The following is a 21,493-nucleotide window of genomic DNA, read 5'->3' as shown; positions in this document are numbered from 1 at the left end:
CTCTGTTTTATTGTGGCAGACAAATCTTTTTTTTTTTTTTTTCCTTTTTGTCTTTTTTCGTGACCGGCAACGGATCGCAACCCTCGGGGTTGCGCCCGCCCCTCGCTCAGCCAGTGAGCGGCCGGTCTGTATGTGGGATCCGAACCCTCAGCGGGAGCACCGCCGCACTCCCAAGCGGCGCACTGTAGCAGTGCGCCACCGGGCCGGCCTGGCAGACAAATCTTTTTTTTTTTTTTCGTGACCGGCAACGGATCGCAACCCTCGGGGTTGCGCCCGCCCCTCGCTCAGCCAGTGAGCGGCCGGTCTGTATGTGGGATCCGAACCCTCAGCGGGAGCACCGCCGCACTCCCAAGCGGCGCACTGTAGCAGTGCGCCACCGGGCCGGCCTGGCAGACAAATCTTTTGAGTTGCATTATGCCACAAGCATCCTGTGCCATGTCTTGTGTGTTATCCCATGCCACAAACATCTCTCATACTTCTTATCCATTAGGTTCACTTCTTTATTAAAAAGCCTTTTCAGCATATAACCTTTCAATGCCTTTTGCTCTTCTCCTAAAAGATTATAGTGTAACATTTTGGAGAAGCTGAGTCCCTGAAAATGAACTTGGTTTACCTTTTTCACCTAAACCTCAAGGTTGATTTTTTCCCAATACGATGAGAATCTTCACTAACTTATCCCATGTAAAGGGCCTATTTGACTGAGAGAACTCCCTCTCCTTGTCCAGATGTCTTTATTAACTGACCATATTCTTATCACATGTGGGTCCACACTATGGTTTCTTTTCAATTTTTCTTTCCATTGAGGACTTAGAACCTTAGGCTGACACTAATCAGTGTTTAACTGCATTCTATTTCATAATAAATCAGGGCAGTTACCTGACCTTCTAGTAAGCTCTGGTCCTTTGCAAAAAGCCTTATTTAGAATGCCTGCACTCTTTCTCAATAGAGAGAATTAGTTCTCTGTGCTATATTTTAGCTCAGATGAATACATCCAACCCCATTTCAGGTAATAGCACTCAGCCCATCTTTATGGACTCTTAACAGTTGTAAGCTGAGTGTGAATCCTTTAATAAGAGTAGATTCCCTAGAATGCCCCTCTGTGGGACATACATTGCTCTCTGAATACAAAGTTTGTGTTCCCCTAATGCTTGCTTCTGAGAGTTCTCATTAAGATGGCATATGCTTTGATGACATTGGGGGTAATCCCAGAACTTTAGAGCTTTGGCACGTAGCTCTGACTGCTTATTCGTGTAACTTCACTCTCATGATGAAGTGTGAAATGTGAGCTCATTGGAGGAACAGTGGCTCTTCAGATCTCCAGAGCATCTCCAGAAAAATGTTCTCCTTCCAAGATTACAAGGGATTGTGTAGCTTCAGGAGCAGTTGGTTCTGCTTCTCAGTCACATCAATAATGATGGGAGATAAGGATCAGGAGATAAAAGAACTTTGTGAATAGGGAAGCAAAGTTTGTAAATGGTAGTCTTTTCTGTTGGTTTTGAAAAATTGCTAAATTTCACTGTGTTTTGGTAATTCTTTAGACCCATTGAACAATGCTTTACAGGTGTTTTGTCATAAAGATAGACACTATGGGATTTTCCTATATCAGTGAATGGCAAAAATACTTAGAGTAATGCCTAGGATATAGTAAGTGCTATATAACATGTTTGGTGTTGCTATTACTATTACTTGTATAATTAACCAGATCAGCTAATATTTATATATAACCTCTACCTGAGGAGGTACTAGGAATACAAAGATAAATAAGGTACAGTTCTTCTTGAGCTTACAGGATAGTTGGAGAAAGACACATACGTACAGGTTAGTGTTACCACCGAATTTTATGTCTTAAATATCCCTTGTGTGAGGTGGCTCATGTGACATGTAGGCGGAGTGAGAAGATCATATGTGAGCCAGACCGAGGTGGTCAGAAAATGCTTCTTGGAATGAGTGATGTCCAATCTGAGTCTTACAGATGAGCATGTTGGGGCAAAAGCGGAGGTAGGAGAGACAGATGTGTGTTTTAGAGGGATAGTTCTGTATGCTTACAGCATGAAGGGTAAAGGACCGGGAGTGTGAGAAGAGTGGGAAAATAAAGCTAATGTTTCCAGTTGCAAAAATTGCAAAGGGCATTGTAGGCCAATACTGAGAATCTCAGGCGTTACATATAGGGGATTTGACTTTAATCAGAATGATCCAGTCATACTTGCATTACAGCTGGTCATGCCGGTGACATGTGGAGAAGGATTTGCAAGTGATGTTTTGGTGGCATTACCATGATGCAGAGCTGGGAAATGCAGGAGGCAGAGCAGGTTTAGAAGAGGAATGAGGGCACACATTATTTCTTCAGGGCTGGTGCCATCCGGGGCTAATTTGAAAGTGTTCCCCACACATGCCTACTTTTTCTCGTGATCCCGCTCATAGGTTATGCATGGCAGCCAGCCTTGGCTAAGCCCTGTGGGTAACCATCACTGGGGCTGTGCCAAGCAGCTCACTGACCTCATTCTCAATGTTGTAGTGCTGGTTTAAGAGATGTTACCTGTTTACAACATTCTCATGCCCCCAACTGGAAGAGCTACCCTTTTTGTACATTCAAGTTTTTATTATAATTTGGAAGAAGAATGTATGACTGTATTTTGGCTTTGACATTATAAAAGACCAGTTTTGAACCTTACAGATTTAAATAATGACTATGAATGTGTACTCTGTGTTCTTTCTCCGCCGGTCTGATGTTGGGTAGCCCTGCACTTGGGGCATGGGAGTGGTGAGGCTGTTGTAATTTTCTGGGTGGGAAATCGCACGATGGTGGGAATGGGGAGGATTGTGCTGTGGGTTGGTTTGCTTGTTTCTTCCTTCAGTTGGTGGTTTGGAATGTTGATAAAGGATTTTCCCTCTATTTATGTTGCTTAGATGAAGTCATCCTCAGTGAAGGTGGGGTCCTTTCAATAAGTCTCTGCAGTTGATTCAGTCCAAGTGGGTCTGAGCCAGGGCCAGAGAATACTTCCCAGACTTGGCTGTTTGTTTTCCAGATGTGTGTGAATGTTAAGCATCTGGGCCTGATGCTGCCACGGCTTTCCTCCATTATCTCATTTAAACCTCATAACGAATCTTGGAGGCAGGTACTGTTAATAACCTCATTTTACAGATGAGGAGATTGAGGACCAGGGAAATTAAATTTTTCCAGGGTCACAGGCTATCAATGACGGGTCTGTCTGACTCAAACCAATGCTCTTATCCACCATTCTATATTAAACTTTATTTGTTAAAAGAAAATTTTTACGGGGTCAGGGGGCAAAGCAGTTTTAATATAACAGTTGGAAATCTAAATAAGCTTATTGCAGAATAGTAGCAAAGGCCATTTAATTTAAATAACTTTTTCTTTGACTGCAGTGTCTTTGGGTAGATACAAGATTTTGTAGCATCTTTTGACTTTTTAGGGTGTTCTTTGATTTGTATATTGATGCATGGAAAATCCCTATCTGTCTCTGAACAACATTAATAGTGCAAGGTTGAATGAGTTTAGAAATCTTTGAATAATCAGATCTGGGGCAAGTGCTTCTCTTGGCTACAGGCTTTTTGTCTAAGCATTTGGAGAGGTCCTATCTGACTTTCAGCCATCTTGGAGGTTTCATGCAGTTCATTCTCGGGAAGGGCAGATGGGAAATCAGTAGCACTTCTCTCCTTCAGCAAATTGATGTTTCCTCAAACCTGGGCTCTGGTCGGCTTCCAGATAGTAAGCCTTTTACTCCTGTAGGACAGTGCACACGGGCCGGCAACCCCACTAAATTAAACTGTGTACTTCGCTCTGGTAACAAGAGGTCACCGTGAAAAGCACTAGCTGCCAACTCACTTTACATGGCAGTGGTTCAACTCTTTGACAGGCCTACCTCTGATTTAAACAAATTTGAGAAATATGTAAAGTTTTGGAAGCAGTTTTGCACTGATTTGATAAAAGAAACCACAAAACACTGCAGCGCAGGTGTTGAGAATGTTTGAAAGCTGATTGAGGGAAGCAGATGGCTTTAGTCAGTGGCATCCAGCCAAAAGAGCAGGTGCTGGTCATGTGACCGCTGGTTACCAGGGTAATCTGATTGCTCTTGGCGTGCAGATGAAAGGAAAGGGGCCCAGTGTTCAGCTGTAGTATTGTATAATTTGTGGCAGTTAGAGCGGAAATAAATGCTGGAAATGGAGCCTCATAGTAGGGGAGACTTCTGTCCATGTGTAGCGTAAACACTAGGACAGTTGGATGAGGAACTGTTGTATGGATTTTTTTTTTTAATTTAAAAAATATTCTTTCTGTGGATCTTTTGCAGACTCAAAGATTTTAGGATACTGCCTTTTAAAAATAAATAAATAAACAGAACTCCTTAACCTGCCGTCTACTATAATCTCGAATTGTTTTAAATGATTTCCTTATGTGACTATTTGCTATGCTAAAATGTTAACAACACAAAATAAAAACAAGCTCTGAGTATTTAAAAATAGCCAGTTTAAGATGATAAAATATTTTGTTAGTCGGAAAAATACATATTAGGTGTTTGATGGATACTTTATTATATTAACAATACTTTTGGAATATTTTACATGACGTGCTTCACTCAGAAGCTTATCGATAATCTTGACCTCTTTTGTAGTAGCTGAGGTTAAAAACATGCTGTTTAATGCATTCTGTCAACACACTTTTCTGGGTATTTATAAACTTTAATAAATAAAATTTGAAAGGGTTTTGAAATATATATCTTTTTCTTTCAAAATTTATTAGAATTTGAGTCTCCCTAGAAACAGTAAAAAATAATCATTACTAAGGTAGGATTACTTTCAATGTTGGATAACAAATGATAATTGATGTTAGAAAATCTTGGGACCAGTTTAGAAATTCAAATGGAAGGTAGCGGTTAAGTGTGCATTCTAAAAAGAGTGTCAAGGAAAGGTTCTAGAGATGATGGTAAACTTAAATTAAAAAAAAAATTCTTAAGAGTTTATTCATGTTTTTTGTCTTAGATAACATTAAAATCCTATTAATGTTTGTCAACAACATATTATGTATGGAACATGGGCTTTAATTATTGGGATTGTTTTGCTATATTTTTGTATTTCAGAGACCTAGTTTTTTGGGGAGAAAAAGGCTAATTGTGATTATTTTAAAAATGCCTACCAACAAAATAAATCTTATTTTTTATTAAGAGCTCAGCATTAAGTAAAATTATGTAGAACAGGAAATTGTTAAATATTTTGATTATATTTTAAAAGGTTATAAATTGGATAAAAATGTAACTGGATGATATAAAAAAGGACACCTACTAGTACTGGTCAAAAAAGTACTTAAATAGGAGTATGTAAAACTATCTGTGAGAAACAGAGAGAGATGATCATTATATTATAGTTTTCATTGACATTTTTAAAAAGGTGTTCTGCACCTTAAAAATTTGATAGCAAAACTACTCTTTAATCTGGTTTTTCATTATGGCTTGGTGTATTGGCAGGGATTTTGCACAAATGAACAAATGTACTAAGTAAGTGTAATATTAGGAGTTTTTGCATGCAATTTCTTTTTAATCAGGTCAGTCATCAATATGGAGTCTTGCCATAAACACTTAATTGAGAGTACCACTTAACTATAAATGGCCAACATGCGTTGATTTATCAGTTGTCATTGATACTTTAGGGATATTAATGTGGGAAATACAAGGTATGGGACATATGGGAAACCACATTAAAAAGTGAACAATCCACTTTGAATTCTAGTAATAAGAAACCTGATTCAGAAGCAAGTGCTTTGAAGAAAAAGGTCAACAAGGGAAAAACAGAAGGTTCTGAAAATTCAGACTTAGACAAAACGCCCCCACCATCTCCTCCTCCTGAAGAAGACGAGGATCCAGGTGTTCAGGTAATACCATTTTTCTGATCCCCGAGCCTTGGTTATTTAGCATGAGTAACTTTAGCTGTGTATAAAGTACCGTAGACCTCCTATATCTTGTAATAGAGATGCTTTTGATATATCTTTATTGTTGTCTGGAACATTATATCCATAGCGATGAGAGCCAGAGGGGCCAAGGAGAAAATTAAGCTCCTGATCAGAGCTGCTTGGTTTTGCCCTCTTTGACTTGTAATTAATAAAATGGAGAATCTCAATTTATTTCTGTAAATTATATGTTGATGTTTATATATATGTTTACAGAAGTAAATGAAATATGTTATCATTAACGTATTGGTTAACATATTGTTAATATATTTGTTCATTTAAAGCTTCATTCACATTTTTAAATTGCTCTGAAGTTTGGTTGCTCGTCAGTCTCATTTTTCAGGAAAAAAATCAAGATGTAATTTATAGCTTGTTTTAAGGACTCTGACATCTGATGGTCAGAGTTGAGATATGTTCATGTAATACTAAAGTTCTGTGAACAAGTCAGTGACTTTCTGCATGGCGACTGCAGAATTTTCCAGTATTAGATTCTCCTGATTTTTGGAGAATTTTATGGGAATGAATTAAAATACTAGTCCTGAAATAAACAGTAGGAATTTGGGTTCTTGTGAGTAAAAGCACATTGCCTTCACTGATTGGACTGAGAGGGACCCTTACACGTGACAGTTAAAAATTATTTCCTTGTTAGGTTCTCTGGAAGTTTGCCGATATGGTCCACTGGGATGGCTGGGAATGTAACTCATGTGAATGACATCTGAGTTATCAAGGAGCAGCCTGGAATAGGAAGCCAACCCCTAGATGTGTACTAGATTTTTTTTTTTACCACTTAGTGCATGCTCAGGGCTTCCTACCTATGCTCCTAACAATTAGAAACAAAATATTTGCCATATGCAGCTCTCTTTTAAAGAATATCAGGTATTTTGGGGTTTTTTGTTTGTTTGAGTAGAACTCCCTGATATCCGTAACTTCACACAATGGCGTAAGTTAAGGACCTGAAAGGGTGAGAGATGGAGAGAGTGTGAATGGATGTGTTTTGGTTTGGTTTGGTTGTATAAGTAATATAGTGATGACTTTGGCAGTGTGGGTTAATTAATGTAATTTCCTTTTATACATCAGAAGAAAGATTGGGAAGGTAAGTAGATATATTTTTTGTAATTGCTCAGGGAGTTTTAAACTAAAATATGTTAGTGATTTTGGATTTTATTTTTGTCTTTAGGAGTGCTTTTTCCCTTGATTTGTGTTTGTTTATGACAATAGTATTTGGATAGTATTGAAAAGATTTATTCACATGAGTCAGGGAAATTCTGTTATTCTTTTACAAATACTGCTGCTCTTCTTTAAAAGTCTATTTGTATTAATTCAGACTCAAATGGACATTATGCTTTTTTTTTTTTTTCCCTGCATTTCCTATAGAACAATGCTAACCAATTCACATGAATGTTGGTGCATCCTTTCTAATTGGCTAGTGCTTAACTGTTATGAGTTCAATAGCTTTAACATAAGCAACCACACAAGGAGATCTGACTTTGAAGGCAGTGCTTTCTTGATATCTCTGACACAGGAAGTGATGCTGACTGGTTGTTTATTAATGTTTCTTCCTGTAGAACATGCATGAAGGGCTTAGAGTTAAAATTCTTGAGTTTTGTGATTGATTTACTGAAGTAAATGCCATGTAATTTTAACTAACTCAAAATTGTGTCACAGAGTACTACAACAGTGAGATCATGGAAGCACATTTAAACCTATTCAGTACACCTGTTATAACTAGAAATATCTTTTTGAAAGTAATCCAAGTTTTAAAAGTCAGCCTGTTATTTTAGTGTCAATTCAAAAGTTTTGAGTTATGGTTTAAATGCAATTTTTACATTTCATTTTGATTCATAAAAATCTTTCAGATAATAGTGGTTTAACAGACCTTAATAGAAACATTATGTAATAAATAATTTCATTTGATATTGGGAAATTGTAAAAGGAACATTAATATCAGAAATAAATAAACTTAAATTTAGAAAGGAGAAGCCATATAACAAAAAATTTCAGAAAATTGAGATCTAATTGTATTTTGAGCTCTCTTACACTTATGAAATGACCTCGTATCCACTACTAACCCCATCATGATTGCACAGATTTATATCACAAAGTTGATAGGAGAAGTAATTTATATTATAAAAGTTCTATTTACCAATACATAAATTTCTATTTTTTAAAAAAAGAAAACTCCCTCCATTTTATCATCCTGGAACATTTCTTTTAATATCAGAGGGGATTTAGTGTAGACCCTATCCAGTTACTTATGCTGGGAGAATGCTTGTGACAGAGTGGCCTCAAGCATGGAAACCTAGTAAAACATAACGATGGGTCATTCGTAGCACCATTCTTCCTTAAGATAATGACGTAAAGATGGAAATATAAATTAATTCATTTCAATTTAGTTAAATTGATGTATCAAATGAAATACAGATATTATGCTAAATTTCACAAAATTAAAACATTGTTCTTGATAATAGCCTTTTATATCTTAAAGAAATTGACGGTCCAGAAGTGAGGGATGGTAAAGTGAGCCTGAGAGCAGGTGTTAAGTAGGTCAGCTTTGGAAAGAGGGAATGGAAGCTGTACAAGGTAACTGGGCCACTTTTCTTTGGAAAGCTGGAGCTGATTAATGATGACTTTAATCCCACTAGTTGGATTTTGCATTATGTACCGTGTACTGTTCTGAATGCTTTCAATGAATTTCCTTATGTGATCTTCACAGTATTCATATGAGGTAGCTGCTATCATTAACCCCATTCTACAGACCAAGAAACTGAGGTCCACAAAATAAACTGTTCAAGGTCACATGATAAGAGTCAGGGCTGATTTAAACAGGGGTGCTCCACTCTAGGGCCCAGGAGGAGGTCAGACTGCTTCCTGTGAGGTGGAGAAGGATTGTAGATGGCAGAACCCCTGCTGGTTTCTGTGCTTCCTTGACCTGGGATTGATTGTTCTGGGCAGCGCCAAAGCTTTGTTCTTTAGAGGATGATCCTTGGGTCCATGTCTCAATTCCCTGTGGTCTAAGCTGCTAGGAAGTCTGTTAATAAAACATTACCCCAAATGGGCTCATGTCAGAAAGATACTTTGTGCCTCTGCAGCCATGACTGTATAGGGCTTGGAGCTCACATTCTTAACAATCCATTTCATGGTCATATCATACCAAGTTTGTATTGCGAACTCTATCAACTCCCATTTTGAGAGCAGGGAGAGCACAAATTTAACAAGATTAAAATCAATCAATACCAATCTTTGGGAAAAAGTGCTGGGATTGTGTTGGTTTTGACTTGAGAGGTGTCCGTGCCTGTCTTGCTTTTGGTGCACGTGATGGGTATTTTGCCACTCTCTGCCTTACTGTCCCAACTTTAAAATTCACAAGCCTCTTTAAAAAGTTTTATTTCATAATTCTTAGAAGAAAGTTTATATAAAGTGTTATTTTTCTTAGTGTTCTGTTTATTCTGTGTGCTTTGCAAACTCATTCAGTAGGTTGTAATATTCTCGCATTCATTAGCAATTTACAGCTGTCATTTTCAACATAAGATTTTATCATATACACATATTAATGAAAAAGTTATTTCTCCCCATTTTAATTAGCTTACAAAACCTATTCTTTGTCAGAAAGGTCAAACAATGCAGAATTATTTTGAACAAAAAGTGCAGAATCCCCTCCATTCACTTTTGTCCCCAGAGTTAATAGACAGGAACAATTTGTTGTGTCCTCAGATTTTTCTTTTCTGTTATTGAAAGCATACACGTATGCATTCACTTTTAAGCAAATATTCATTGAATCATTGAGAAGTAAACAAGACATACAGTCTCTTTGTCTTAAGGAGTTTTTATATTGATGATCCACACATGCAAGTGCACAAAATTTTTTTTTATCTTAAATAGAATTATAAGTTACTATTGTTATGTGACTTGTTTTTCCTTTTATTTAACAATTTATCTTGCTAGTATTCCCGAGGTATGTTACGTAGCTTACTGAATGTAAACCGCTGAATCAAAGAGTTGGCATGTTTTAATTTTGACAGATAGGACCACACTGTCCTTCAGGGGCTGTCCACAGGAGTGTGAGAGTACCCATTTTGACAATAATCCTAGTATTGCTAGCTATTGCCAATCTTTTAAATTTTAACCAAAGTGGTAAAAAATTAAATTTAGAAAAGTAAAATTACTTTTCATAGTCATTCATTGTGAATTTTACCCTTCAACTCTTTATCTCTTCAAAACTTTTCAGACTATTTCTTTTAAGACCAAAATTAAATGTAAAAACCTTTTATTTAAATGGCCTTCTGAAATATTATGGGTACCTTGGATAATGTAACAGTATTTGTCTAGAGCTTTGTAATTTACAGATTATCTTCTAATGCATTCACTTTTTTGGACTTTTTTATAGGAAAAGCGTTAAAACATACAAAAGTAGAGAGAATAGTATAATGAACCTCCATAGTTCCATTACCCAGCTCCAATATTACAGTTGAAAGTTATGAACACACTGGCTGAGTAAGGAACAAGATTTGTTGTTATTTTCATTTTTCAGCTGAGAGGCAGAGCTATGGCTCTCCCAGGCATCTGACTTCAGATTTTCTCCCATTTCTATTAGATTTGTTGTTGCCATGATCTTTTCACGTAATTTATAGGATTAAAGTTATCAGAATTTCTTTAAGATTAATTTTTTAAAAATGTCTTACCATTCTGAGCCATTATAAAGAGCATCAGTGATTGCTTTTTAAAACTCCCTTTGTTGGGTTTTTGTTTTAGAAGAGGCGGTCCAGCAGGCAGGTAAAGAGAAAGCGATACACTGAAGACCTGGAGTTCAAGATTTCTGATGAGGAGGCAGATGACGCAGACGCTGCTGGGGGGGACTCCCCCTCCAACACCTCACAGTCAGAGCAGCAGGTGAGCCAGCGGGTTTGTGTGACTCACGGATGCATTTTAAAAGATGGGCTGGAAATTTTATCACTGGAATCCAAGAAATTCAATGGCAGCATTGGACTTTCAGCAGGAGAACAATCTTGTAATATTGGCTAATGTGCTATGGGAAATTAGTTGTTTAGCAGTATCTTTTAAAAAGCCCTGTTCACTAAGATTTATTTTTATATAAGCCTGTGATATGTAATTTGACACAATTTTGGAGAATTAATGGTCTGTGCTGAGGAAGAGTCAGAGCTAGAATGCAAGAAGCTGAATTTACCTCTGAGGATTTGGTGCTATAGCTTCTGGGACTTTAATAAACCACTCAAGCTTGTCTCCTGCTGTTAGGCACCATAAGAACCCCTTTATGAAATTACTCCCTTGTAGTACCCAGCAGGGCATACTTTATTCTCCATGCAATGTAAATGATGGATAAAATAGTTTGTATAAAATATGGGTAGTAATGTATGATTGATTATTGTAAGATCTTTTTTAAAAAAATAATACTCTTTTCTAACCATTACTGTACTTTGGTTAAACTGGTAACCCATTGAAAAGTATATTAAATGCACTTTTGTGTTTTATTTCGTAATTTGTGCTATGTTAAGTTGTTATATGATGTTTTATGTGACCTCAATAGATAAAAGCCGCCTACAATAACAGAACGATGAGAATATTTACCCCATGGGTATAGATGAAGAAAAGTTATATTTTTGACTGCTATCATGCAGAGATTATTTTCTCTTGGCAGCTGGAGTTTCTGAATGCTCTCTGGCTTTAGGGACCCATGCTAGTCCACGTAATTAAACCACATAATCATCATGAAGTAATAAGCACAGATCTTCCTTTTGCCTCTCTGTAAAGTAAGAGTTTTGTTCTTTTCAATCATATTTCCCACTGGTGACTTTGTACCCAGTGATTTATAGAGTATGGAGGTAGTGGCAAAAGGGAATGATCTCTTGCTTTTATAGCTTAGGATGAAATGTTTTTTATTTGGGTTGATTCACATGACTTTAATTTTTAGGAATCTGTTGATGCAGAAGGCCCAGTGGTAGAAAAAATCATGAGCAGTCGTTCAGTAAAAAAGCAGGTAAGTGCCATTTGGCGCAATCAAAATCTGTGGTGTGTGTGTGACTCTTACAAGACTGTTTGCCTTGTAATTTTCTTTAAAAATTCCGGTATTGTAAAATAAAACTTCTTTTTTTTTTTTTTTTCCGTGTCCGGCAACGGATTGCAACCCTCAGTGTCGCCCCCGTACCGGAGAAATGCTTTGAGAAAATGACATCCAGGTTCATTTACACATTCCAAATACGATTTTCAGTGTCTCCAGAAAGTGATCTTCTTTAGATACAGGTGTCTGTCTCTCTGCTTGAGTCATTGTCAGACCCACAGTTCATTCTTTTTATTTGCTTTAAAGGTGGGTGGAGGTACAGCTTCATGTTTGGGCATGTAGAATAAACTTTTTAAATAGTAAAATGTGTACAAAGTATACTTCCCAGTGAGAGAGATTAGGAATGGAGGACCTGTGGGACTTTAAGTGAGATCCCAGGCTTATCAAATAGGAACCCTGTGCTGTTCAAATACTACTTTCAAGAGATTCTTAAAAATGTTATTGCACCAGCAGTAAACTTTTCTTTATCTTCATTTCAATGCTTTTTGCTTTTCTGTTGTTTGTTTCAAGGTATGGATTTCTATCAGAATGTACAACTTCAGTTCATATAAAAATAAGAGCAACATGTTAAGATATTTTCAGGTTGAGTATAGGGGGTTGGGGATATGCGGAGTGGCTATTTGGTGACTCTTTGAATGTGAAGATTTCCTCCCAAATGAATTAAATGATAAAATCTCAGCCAAACTTCCTACCGGATCAAGCAGAAATTAGCACTATTTAACTCATTAGAAAGGTTGCATTTCTGTCCTACTAATGACTCTAGAATTGTTAATTTGTGAATTGTAGATATATGGTGAAATTTAAATATTTGACGTGCTTTAAAGAATAATCCCCTTCACTGAATTGAAGTGACTTGTTTGAGTAAATACCATGTCATTTGGGTAGAATATATTAATTTTCATTCAATTGATAGTGCTTCAGCAAGCATACTCAGCAGGTTTGGGAGTTGCAAATTATAATTAGCTATTTTTCAGAGCTACTTAGACTATGCATTATGCAGGACGTTGCTTTTTTCTTTCCATTTTGCCCACTTTAGGACTTTTCCCCCCTCTTAGCTACCCTTTAAAGAGAAGTACCCATAGTTTAGGAATAGGTATTGTTACCATTTACTGATGACCAGGTTTATCTTATCATAGGAGATTAAAAAATCACTATAACTGTACATAAGTGTGGAGCATTTTTTGAGTTGGTGAATTTGAGGATGGAGAAAAGTAGTGGGAAAATGCCTCTGGAAGGCAAGATATGCCTTGAAGTATGATTTGGAGTAAGGAAGAGGTGTGGAGGTCATTGAATTGCTCCTTGATGATGGTGTTTCTTAAAAGGCAGTAAAAAACCATTAGAAGGTACTAAACATTAACAGATACTAACTTTTTAAACTGCTAATATTCTCGAAGTAGTTACTTTAGTTATCAGCTTTAATAACATCAGAGGGAAAGTGTTGCAAATAGAAAAAAAAAAGGAAATTTGAGATTTTTTTTCTGTGGATTCTAGCTATGCCTGCTGGTCTGTTTCCTATTACCATGAATAATTTAAGAATTGGCTGTGAGAAGGTGTCTTCATCTCCCCCTGCCAGCACCGTAGAAACTGGCTATGAGCTCTCAGAGCCTACCCTGCATGGTGGTGACACAAAGTGGGGGGCTCAGTGTTTTTCAGTCAGTTGGCCTCATCACTGCTCTGTAAGAAGGATGATGATCCGTTATGATGAAGTTGTGCCAAGTCTGGCAGAGCCTCCCCAATTCAGTACCTCATGCTAAATACATTTATATTGTTCCAGACTCACGTTAATGTGCATGAGACCCAGTGGAAGGGCCATAGTTGGTACTTGTATTTGAATTTTGAGGTAGATATATGAATGGACATTGGATTGTATAAAGGTTAATTTGTTTGTTTTCCACGTTCAGCCATCCTGTAGCTCTTTCTTTCTTTTTTTTTTTTTTGTCTTTTGTCTTTTTCCATGTCCGGCAACGGATCGCAACCCTCAGTGTTGCCCCCGTACCGGACCGGGTACCGGCAACGGGATCTCAACCCTCGGTGTTGCTCCCGCGCCTTGCTCAGCCAGTGAGCGGGAACCGGTCTGTATGTGGGATCCGAACCCTCGGGCGGGAGCGCCGCCGCGCTTCCCAAGCGGCGCACTATCCAGTGCGCCACCGGGCCGGCCCATCCTGTAGCTCTTTCTACTTTGAGCTGTCATCTTTAGAGAACAATTCAAATCCTTTTTGTATCAGAAGGCCAAAAATAGTTTACAAAGTTAATTCTGACTATATTCTCTAAAATTTATTTTTAAGTTAACTATATGATATATATATATATATTTTAAGAACTTAAATTCCAGGGTGTTTGTTTTATTCCCTTTAGTTGAACCCAGTAATAAAAAAATAGTGCAAAGAAGGCAAAACTCTTAACCCCGTTAATTATCATGTCCTTATTTTCTCCCTAAGTGAACTGTGATTTGGTATTTCTAGTAGAGTGTACACTAAGTTGGCCCAGAAATAGGAAAGGATTCATACCGACACCTTATTGATATCTTTGTTGAAGTGCTTTCCCATTCTTTTGTACATTGTTTAACAAAATGTTCCTTTTTTACACTATAGTTTAGCTTCGTTTCTCCAGTGTCTATTTAATTTAGTAATAGGATGCTCAGGATGTTTATTCTTGGTTTAGTATTATTCATAATATTAAATTAATGTTGTATTAATATTGGCAATAAATTAACAATTGTTTATAATGTATAAAATTAACAATAAATTAATAATATAATAGTAAGTTAACATAAAAATTAAGTATTTTTCTTAATTTAGTAATAGGATGCTTAGGAAATTCATTCTTTTAGGCTATGGGATTATCATTTGTTGAATGGCTATTCAGAATCCTGGTCGATGGAGTAGTTGATTTATTGCTTATCAAGGTTTCTGGTTCATGTGAATAGTGGGACAAATATGGCTTAATATGTTTGAAACTTTAAATTTCATATGAATAATAAGAATAAGAATTTGCATAGACTAGTTTTGGAGTCTGGTGAGAAAATATACACATTTCTTAGAGATACTCCATTGAGCACAATAATTACTTAGAGCGCTCTCAAATTTAATGGTAGCTGTCCAAGAAATAATTTTGAGTGGTATGTGTGTATGGAAATAGTGCTTTGACTCATTTGTTCATTGGATATGCCTATTATAGACTGGCTTCTGAAAATTGAGCTGGGATTGATGGTTGGGGCTGTTTTAAGCTATCACCAGGAGCTGGTCAAACTGACTTCCCTTTAGTGAATAATTGAAATGATGCTCCTGAGGGCTTATGAATTCACACAGTTTTGTTAATTGTTTATTATCACTAGAGCAAAAGAGTTCAGCTGATCATGTTTATGTGAAAGGAAGGGTGAAAACAGCCCTATTTATAGTTCGAGGGGCAAGAAGGTCTGTGATCAGTTAAACAAAACAGTGTTATATTTTGGGACATCCAAAAGGTGTAGGCCCTGGGACAATTCTGCACCAGCTCAAGGTGCTGCTAAATGAGGTCTCAGAACCTAGTCGCTTTCTCCCAGAGAGCTCTAGACCCTCTGATTAGGCATCTTCATAGCTGGCTCCCAGAGGAATAGCTGATCATGATAAAAAAAAAAAAAAAAAAAAAAAAAAGGAAATTAATGAGAGTTGGGGACATATGGCTGTGAGAGTTGGAGCTTTCTGGAAACAGAATTGAGACAGAATGAAATTTCTCTCTCTTGTTCCAGATTTGATCTTGTGTGCTTTGGTGCCCACTTAGCTTTATGGGACGGTGAGACTATTCAGAATGAAGTATGAGAAAAAAGATCAGAAAGAAAGGAAATTAGAAGAAATAATAGAGCATAGAAACGATAAATCTTGTCTTATTACTACCTCAAAGACACATAATTTCGAAAAACTTCTTCAGAATTGAAGGAACTAGAATTAATATCAAAAGAATATAAGCCCAGACATTTGAGTTTCATTCTAGGTTTAAATGTGATGACATGTTATGAAAAACATCAAAAGATCTAGTCGCATCCTTGCTTCACATTCTTCCTGGTCTTCTACTATCTTATCTTTCCCTTTCTACTAGAATCTCTAGTTCTGTATAGAGATAATATATCTTGAAATAGGAGTAAAATATTAGGACTAGAAAAAAAGTGAGGTGGGTCCCAGATGGATTGCCACTTGAATTGACTAGAATTTACTTGTAAGTTCCAGGTTTATGTTGCTGGCTCTTGAAAGAATCCAGCAAACATTTCTTTTCATTTTGGATAACTAAAAGTCTGTGACACAGATGGTGTCCCGAATACATTGATTTTAAAAGCTGCTTTATAGTTATGACCTTTTCTAGATCCTTTAGGGCACAACCAGATATTGATAGGTGTTACCACATTTCTGAGTGGATATCCAGTCTTCTTACTGGTGATCTCTAGACAAGTGAATGTTTAAAGTGCAGGTTTAACTAATACAAGCAAGAGTTTCAAAGAAAGTTGAAGTTCACAGTCTTTGACAATAGTTTGAAGGTTGGGTATTAAGAAGAATCACCATGTCTGAGCAAATCTGTGCCAGTCTGTTATCCAGTAGAAGTCGTTTTTGTTGTCCTCTGCCTTGTTCCTACTTGCCTTAATTTTCTTCGAAGCATCTCTGAGGCAGCTCAGCAGCCACGTATGACCCTCAAGGCAGGCTTGGGGGCTCTTGTAAGAGTGTAAAAGCAATTCCTAAACATCTGTAAGTGGTGTTTATGTTTTACATCCCTGATTTATCTGATCAAATGTTCCAGAAGAAAATTACATATTATGACTTGTTTAATAGCCTAAAACCAAAAGGAAAAAAAAAAAAAGAGAGATGCCTGAAATATCACATGAGCATTATCTTCTGCATGTGCTGCGGGAGGTAGGATTGAGGGAGATGTTATAGGTAATCTTACCACTAAAAACTCTTGATTTTGCTGACATGTCTCACAATTTGAACCTTACCTAAATGTAGTATTTGGGGTGTTAATTTTATTTGGCTGCTGTGTGTGTGAGACATCTTGTCTAGGAGATTTTAATTGTACCATTGAGTAAAACTAAAACTATGAATAGTGATACACTAAAATTACAGCATAAGAACAAGGTTTAGTTTTATATGGTTTCTTGTTTAGAGTTATTAACTATATGGAGAAATAAATGTCTTTTAAATATTTTAAAACATTACAAAACCCACAATGTAAAGTTGCCATGAGGCAGCCAAAAATAATACATATGGCATTCAGGAGAGCAGTTGCTAATTGGCTGCTGCCTGAGAAAATGGTACACTTGGCGTCTACTTAACACTGTGGGTTTGGCAGAAAGCCAGATTTGGGGTCAGGTTGTTGTGAATGAAGCTGCATGTGGTTAGGGAGGAGTTAAAATGATTCATGCCTTAGAAGCTCTAGCTTGTGGAGTCGAGTAGTGTGCACGGGCCCCTGCGTGTCGTCAGTCTGCATCGCGCTGGCCTTCCCCCACTCACAGTGTGCTCATCTTTACAAGAAGGTCCTAGGCTGCTTTTTCAGTCCTGTTTTGTGCTCACATGGGAGTAAATCATTACTTTTGAGTATTGTAGTAGATGCTTTTATGTATGTGCCTGAAATTTTTTGTTGTTGCAGAAGGAATCTGGAGAGGAGGTAGAAGTTGAGGAATTCTATGTGAAATACAAAAACTTGTAAGTAAATTGTTTTTTTTTTTTTTTTTTAATGGAGGGATATATTTTCAAAGTAGTAAATAACTATTTTTTAAAAATTGGGAATTGAGAAACATTTTGGAATGGTTTATTTAGTACTTTGGAGGCCATTTCATACTAACTTTTTTTTCCTTGGTATTTTATGCATTTAATTTTTTTGGAAAATGTATAATTGGTATAAAAGTTGACAGACTTTTTTTGTATAACCTAGAAGTTCTTTATGGAGGAGAGAAAAAACTTCTGCAATAATAAGAAAATTTTAAGTAACATTTGCCTATCCTCTGAGAATAAACTTTATTCTCCTGGGCTACTCTCCCTCCCTTCATCTGTTCATGAGATGCTAGGCACTTGATATAACTCTGCTGTCAGGTGAAGGCTCCAGAAAATCACATCACTCAGGTTTTAAAATGTTTCTAGTATTTGTTTAGTGGGCTTGAATTGCATAACTTTTAAAAATCTGAATTGAAAAACACAGCAAGTTGTGTTGTCCTTGTAGATTCCGTGTTGTACATGTAGGCATTATACCTGGTCCAGACACACATTTTGATGAGCCAGCATAGTTTTAAGGATCAGTAGTCATCCTGCTGAAGAAGGCAGGCCATTTTCTCACCTAAATAATAATCACAGAATAAGGACAAAAATATTCACTGGTAACATAAACATTAAATATACTTTACTCCTTTTAGACAAAGAACTAAAGCACCATACTAATAAATTCTAGGGTTTTTTAAGAGAGGCTTTTGCAAATTGCTATCAAAACCACCTAAGAAAATTTACCCTACCCTAGGAAATGAAAGCATCGAGCACCATGGTTTTTCTGTCATTTTGCCGTGCTGGAGTAGGCACTGTGTTAATAAACTGATGCACTTCTGAAGAAGATGCAAGCAAAACCTTTTACCAAGTAAAAAAATGGACAAGACTCTGTCAGTGTTATTGTGAGGGTTCAATGAAATAGAGTCTGGTCAGTAACTGTTAGCCGGCGTCATCATTTTGTCCTCAGAGCATGATGAGTTTATGCATGTGGAAATTATGCATAGGATGTGATTTCCCATGGCTGTATAAGGAGAGGGGTGAGGGTAGGTAAGGAGGAGGTAAAGTAAGTAATTCCCTTGTCTGTTTACCAAATCAAAACAAGAGCAAAGAAGATTAAGTATCAGTTGTCCAAAAGTGGCTCTACTAGACAGGATCCAAATCGGTGTGTGGCACTGGGGCCTGAGATGCCTCGATCCAGTCTAGCCTGTTAACTCCAGAGAAGCGCACAGTGTTCCTGACCGGGTATTGCTGCCAAGCCAGGATAGACTAGTCCTCCTGTCAGTCATTTGAGATGAGACAAGATGAGTTCTAAAAATTAGCTTTCCTGTCTGGTGTTACAGAGGTCTAAGGGAAATTAAAATTTCTATAAAATGAACAGTTTTTGTTAACCTTTTGTTTTGACATAATTTCAGATTTATAGATAAATTGCAAAAATAGTACAAATAATTTGTGTTTCTTTTCGTAATTAATGCATATCTTCTGGAAAGATACTTTGAGACTATTAAATACAGTAATGATTGCTAAGTGGTGATTTACTGATTTCCTCATTTCTTTCAAATTTATTAGTTGGGTTTCTGGTGTAAGAAAGAGCTTTACCCTCTTGCCCATTTCCTAATTTATAGCTGTGGAGACTTGTGGATTCTCATTTTATTCAATGGGTATAATTCTTTAATATCATAGTATTATTTACTTTGCTTACATTATTCCACATTAGGCCAGTGGGAACCCCTTCAGGCTGTCTTCTCTGTTCTTTTGCCTTATCCCCATCCTTCTTTGAGCAATTCCTTACTTTCTGGCACCAGAGGATGTTCCAGGCTCATCTTGTAACTTCCCTGTTTCATTCCTGGAATCAGTTATTTCTCCAAGGAGCCTTGGTTGTCTTTGGTGGAGAGAGCGTTTAGGAACCAAGAGCTGGGTTTCGGGTGTGCTCATTGCTGCTGAGGAGCCATTGCTTCAAGTCCCTTTCAGTGGATAGGGCGAGGCGAGTGTTATGCACAAAGAGATGCATAGACAGGCGCACACGTAAGTCACACACACGTGTCTGTTTATTATGTATATACACATTTATCTGTATCTGTCTCTCTGCCTACCCACTTTCCTACCTCCCTAGCAACAACAAAAACAATGCCTTTATACTGATACTTCCAATGCTGTTAAAATAGCACAGGGTTCATTCAATCCTTTCCCCCTTGAGTATTAGTAATTTCCTTCTTTGACCACAAGAAACCTGGCTGTTATTATCTATAATACATTTGCTTTTTTATCAATCCTACAATATACAGGAAGTGGTTTCAGAATTACTTGCTAGCCAATATTTCTGTGAAAAGGAAGCCTATATTTGTTTAGAGTTTTTGTCTTTAGCTTGAGGGCATACAGGCTGAATACGTCAGAATTTTGGACCTAGAGTTGGTTCTTCCTCCCATTCCCCACCAGTGTGGTTATGTTATTTATTCAATACACAGTTTGGTTCATTAGTTTCTGTTTGTATTTGTATTCCATTTTAGTCATCCCCCCCTTATTTTCGCTTTTCAGGTTTGTGAAATATTAATGTGGTTCAAAAGTCAGAACTGCACACAAAAGAATGCTCAGAGAGGAAGTGTCACCCTCCCTTCCTCTTCAACCCCTTCTTAGCCACCTTCTCATTAATCCCAGATTTATCCCTGCTATAATTTTTGTCATTAGCATACAGATACATATATTTTTATATATAATTTCTCTTCTTTTTCTTCATAGAAAACTGCATACTATCAGCACACTTTTGTTTTTTGCTTTTTTTTTTTTTTTAACAACACTATATTCTGAAAATCACTGTACATCATCAGTTCATGGGGGTCCTCCTCATTCTTTGTTATACCTGCATCGTACAGCACTGCATGGCTGTACCACAAGTATTCAACCAGGCTCTTTTGCATGTGGGCATGTAAGAGGCATCTGATATTTTACAATTATAAGCAATGTAACAATACATATTCTCATGCATGCCTGTGTATTTTCAAATTGTTGGAGGCATAGCATCAGGGTGAATTCCTAGAAGAGGGATTGCCAGAGCAAAAGGCAAACATATATGTAGTTTTGAGAGATATTGCCAAATTCCCTTCCATAAGGGTCATGCCAGTTTGAATCCCTGTCAGCAATGTGTGAGAGCACCTATTTCCCCACGCCCTTTCCAGCACGGCGAGAGATCATATTTCAGTAAAGTTCTAATTAGCATTTTCTTTTATTGTGAATAAGAATATCTTTTCATAAGTTTAATGGCCATTTTTTATATCTTGTTTTGTCAATTGTCTGTTTATGTCTTTTGCTCATTTCTCTACCGTGCTTCTCTCCGTTTTTAAGAGTTCTTTATGTACGAAGATATTAGTTCTTTACCTGGGTTGCGTATTGTGACTGTGTTTTCTCAGTTTCAGTTGTCTTTTGTCTTCATGGTGTTTTATTGCATTGTAAATTTTTAAAAAATTATATAGATAGATTGATCAGCTTTCTTTCCTTTATTGGACCTGGTTTTTGAGTCACAGCTTGAAAGCCTTTCCCTTTACACAGGTTAAAGAGCAATTTGCCCATGTTTTTCTCTAGTACCTGCATGATTTCATTTTCTTTATTGAGATTCCTGATCTGTTTGGTATTTATTCTTGTGTATGATATAAGGCATGGCTCTAATTTTATTCTTTCCCATACACTGTTGTTCCAGAACCATTATCAAAAAGTCCATCTTTGCCCCAGTAATTTGAGATACAGTCTCTGTCA

General features: G+C 37.0%; 1 protein-coding gene across 1 annotated transcript in view; it reads left to right on the top strand.

Annotated features, from left to right (window-relative positions):
• CHD7 (chromodomain helicase DNA binding protein 7) overlaps positions 1–21,493 on the top strand; it is a 117,972-nt gene that overhangs the window by 45,578 nt on the left and 50,901 nt on the right. The window contains exons 3-6 of the mRNA XM_008571565.1: positions 5,743–5,884; positions 10,709–10,846; positions 11,886–11,951; positions 17,643–17,698. Coding sequence (XP_008569787.1) covers positions 5,743–5,884; positions 10,709–10,846; positions 11,886–11,951; positions 17,643–17,698 — 402 coding nt within the window. The remainder of the gene's footprint in view (positions 1–5,742; positions 5,885–10,708; positions 10,847–11,885; positions 11,952–17,642; positions 17,699–21,493) is intronic.

This window comes from Galeopterus variegatus, unplaced genomic scaffold, assembly GCF_000696425.1.
Source record: "Galeopterus variegatus unplaced genomic scaffold, G_variegatus-3.0.2 Scaffold703, whole genome shotgun sequence".
Lineage (NCBI taxonomy): Eukaryota > Metazoa > Chordata > Mammalia > Dermoptera > Cynocephalidae > Galeopterus > Galeopterus variegatus.
Note: the sequence above shows the minus strand (reverse complement) of the source record. Positions and strands in the feature narration are given on the sequence as shown.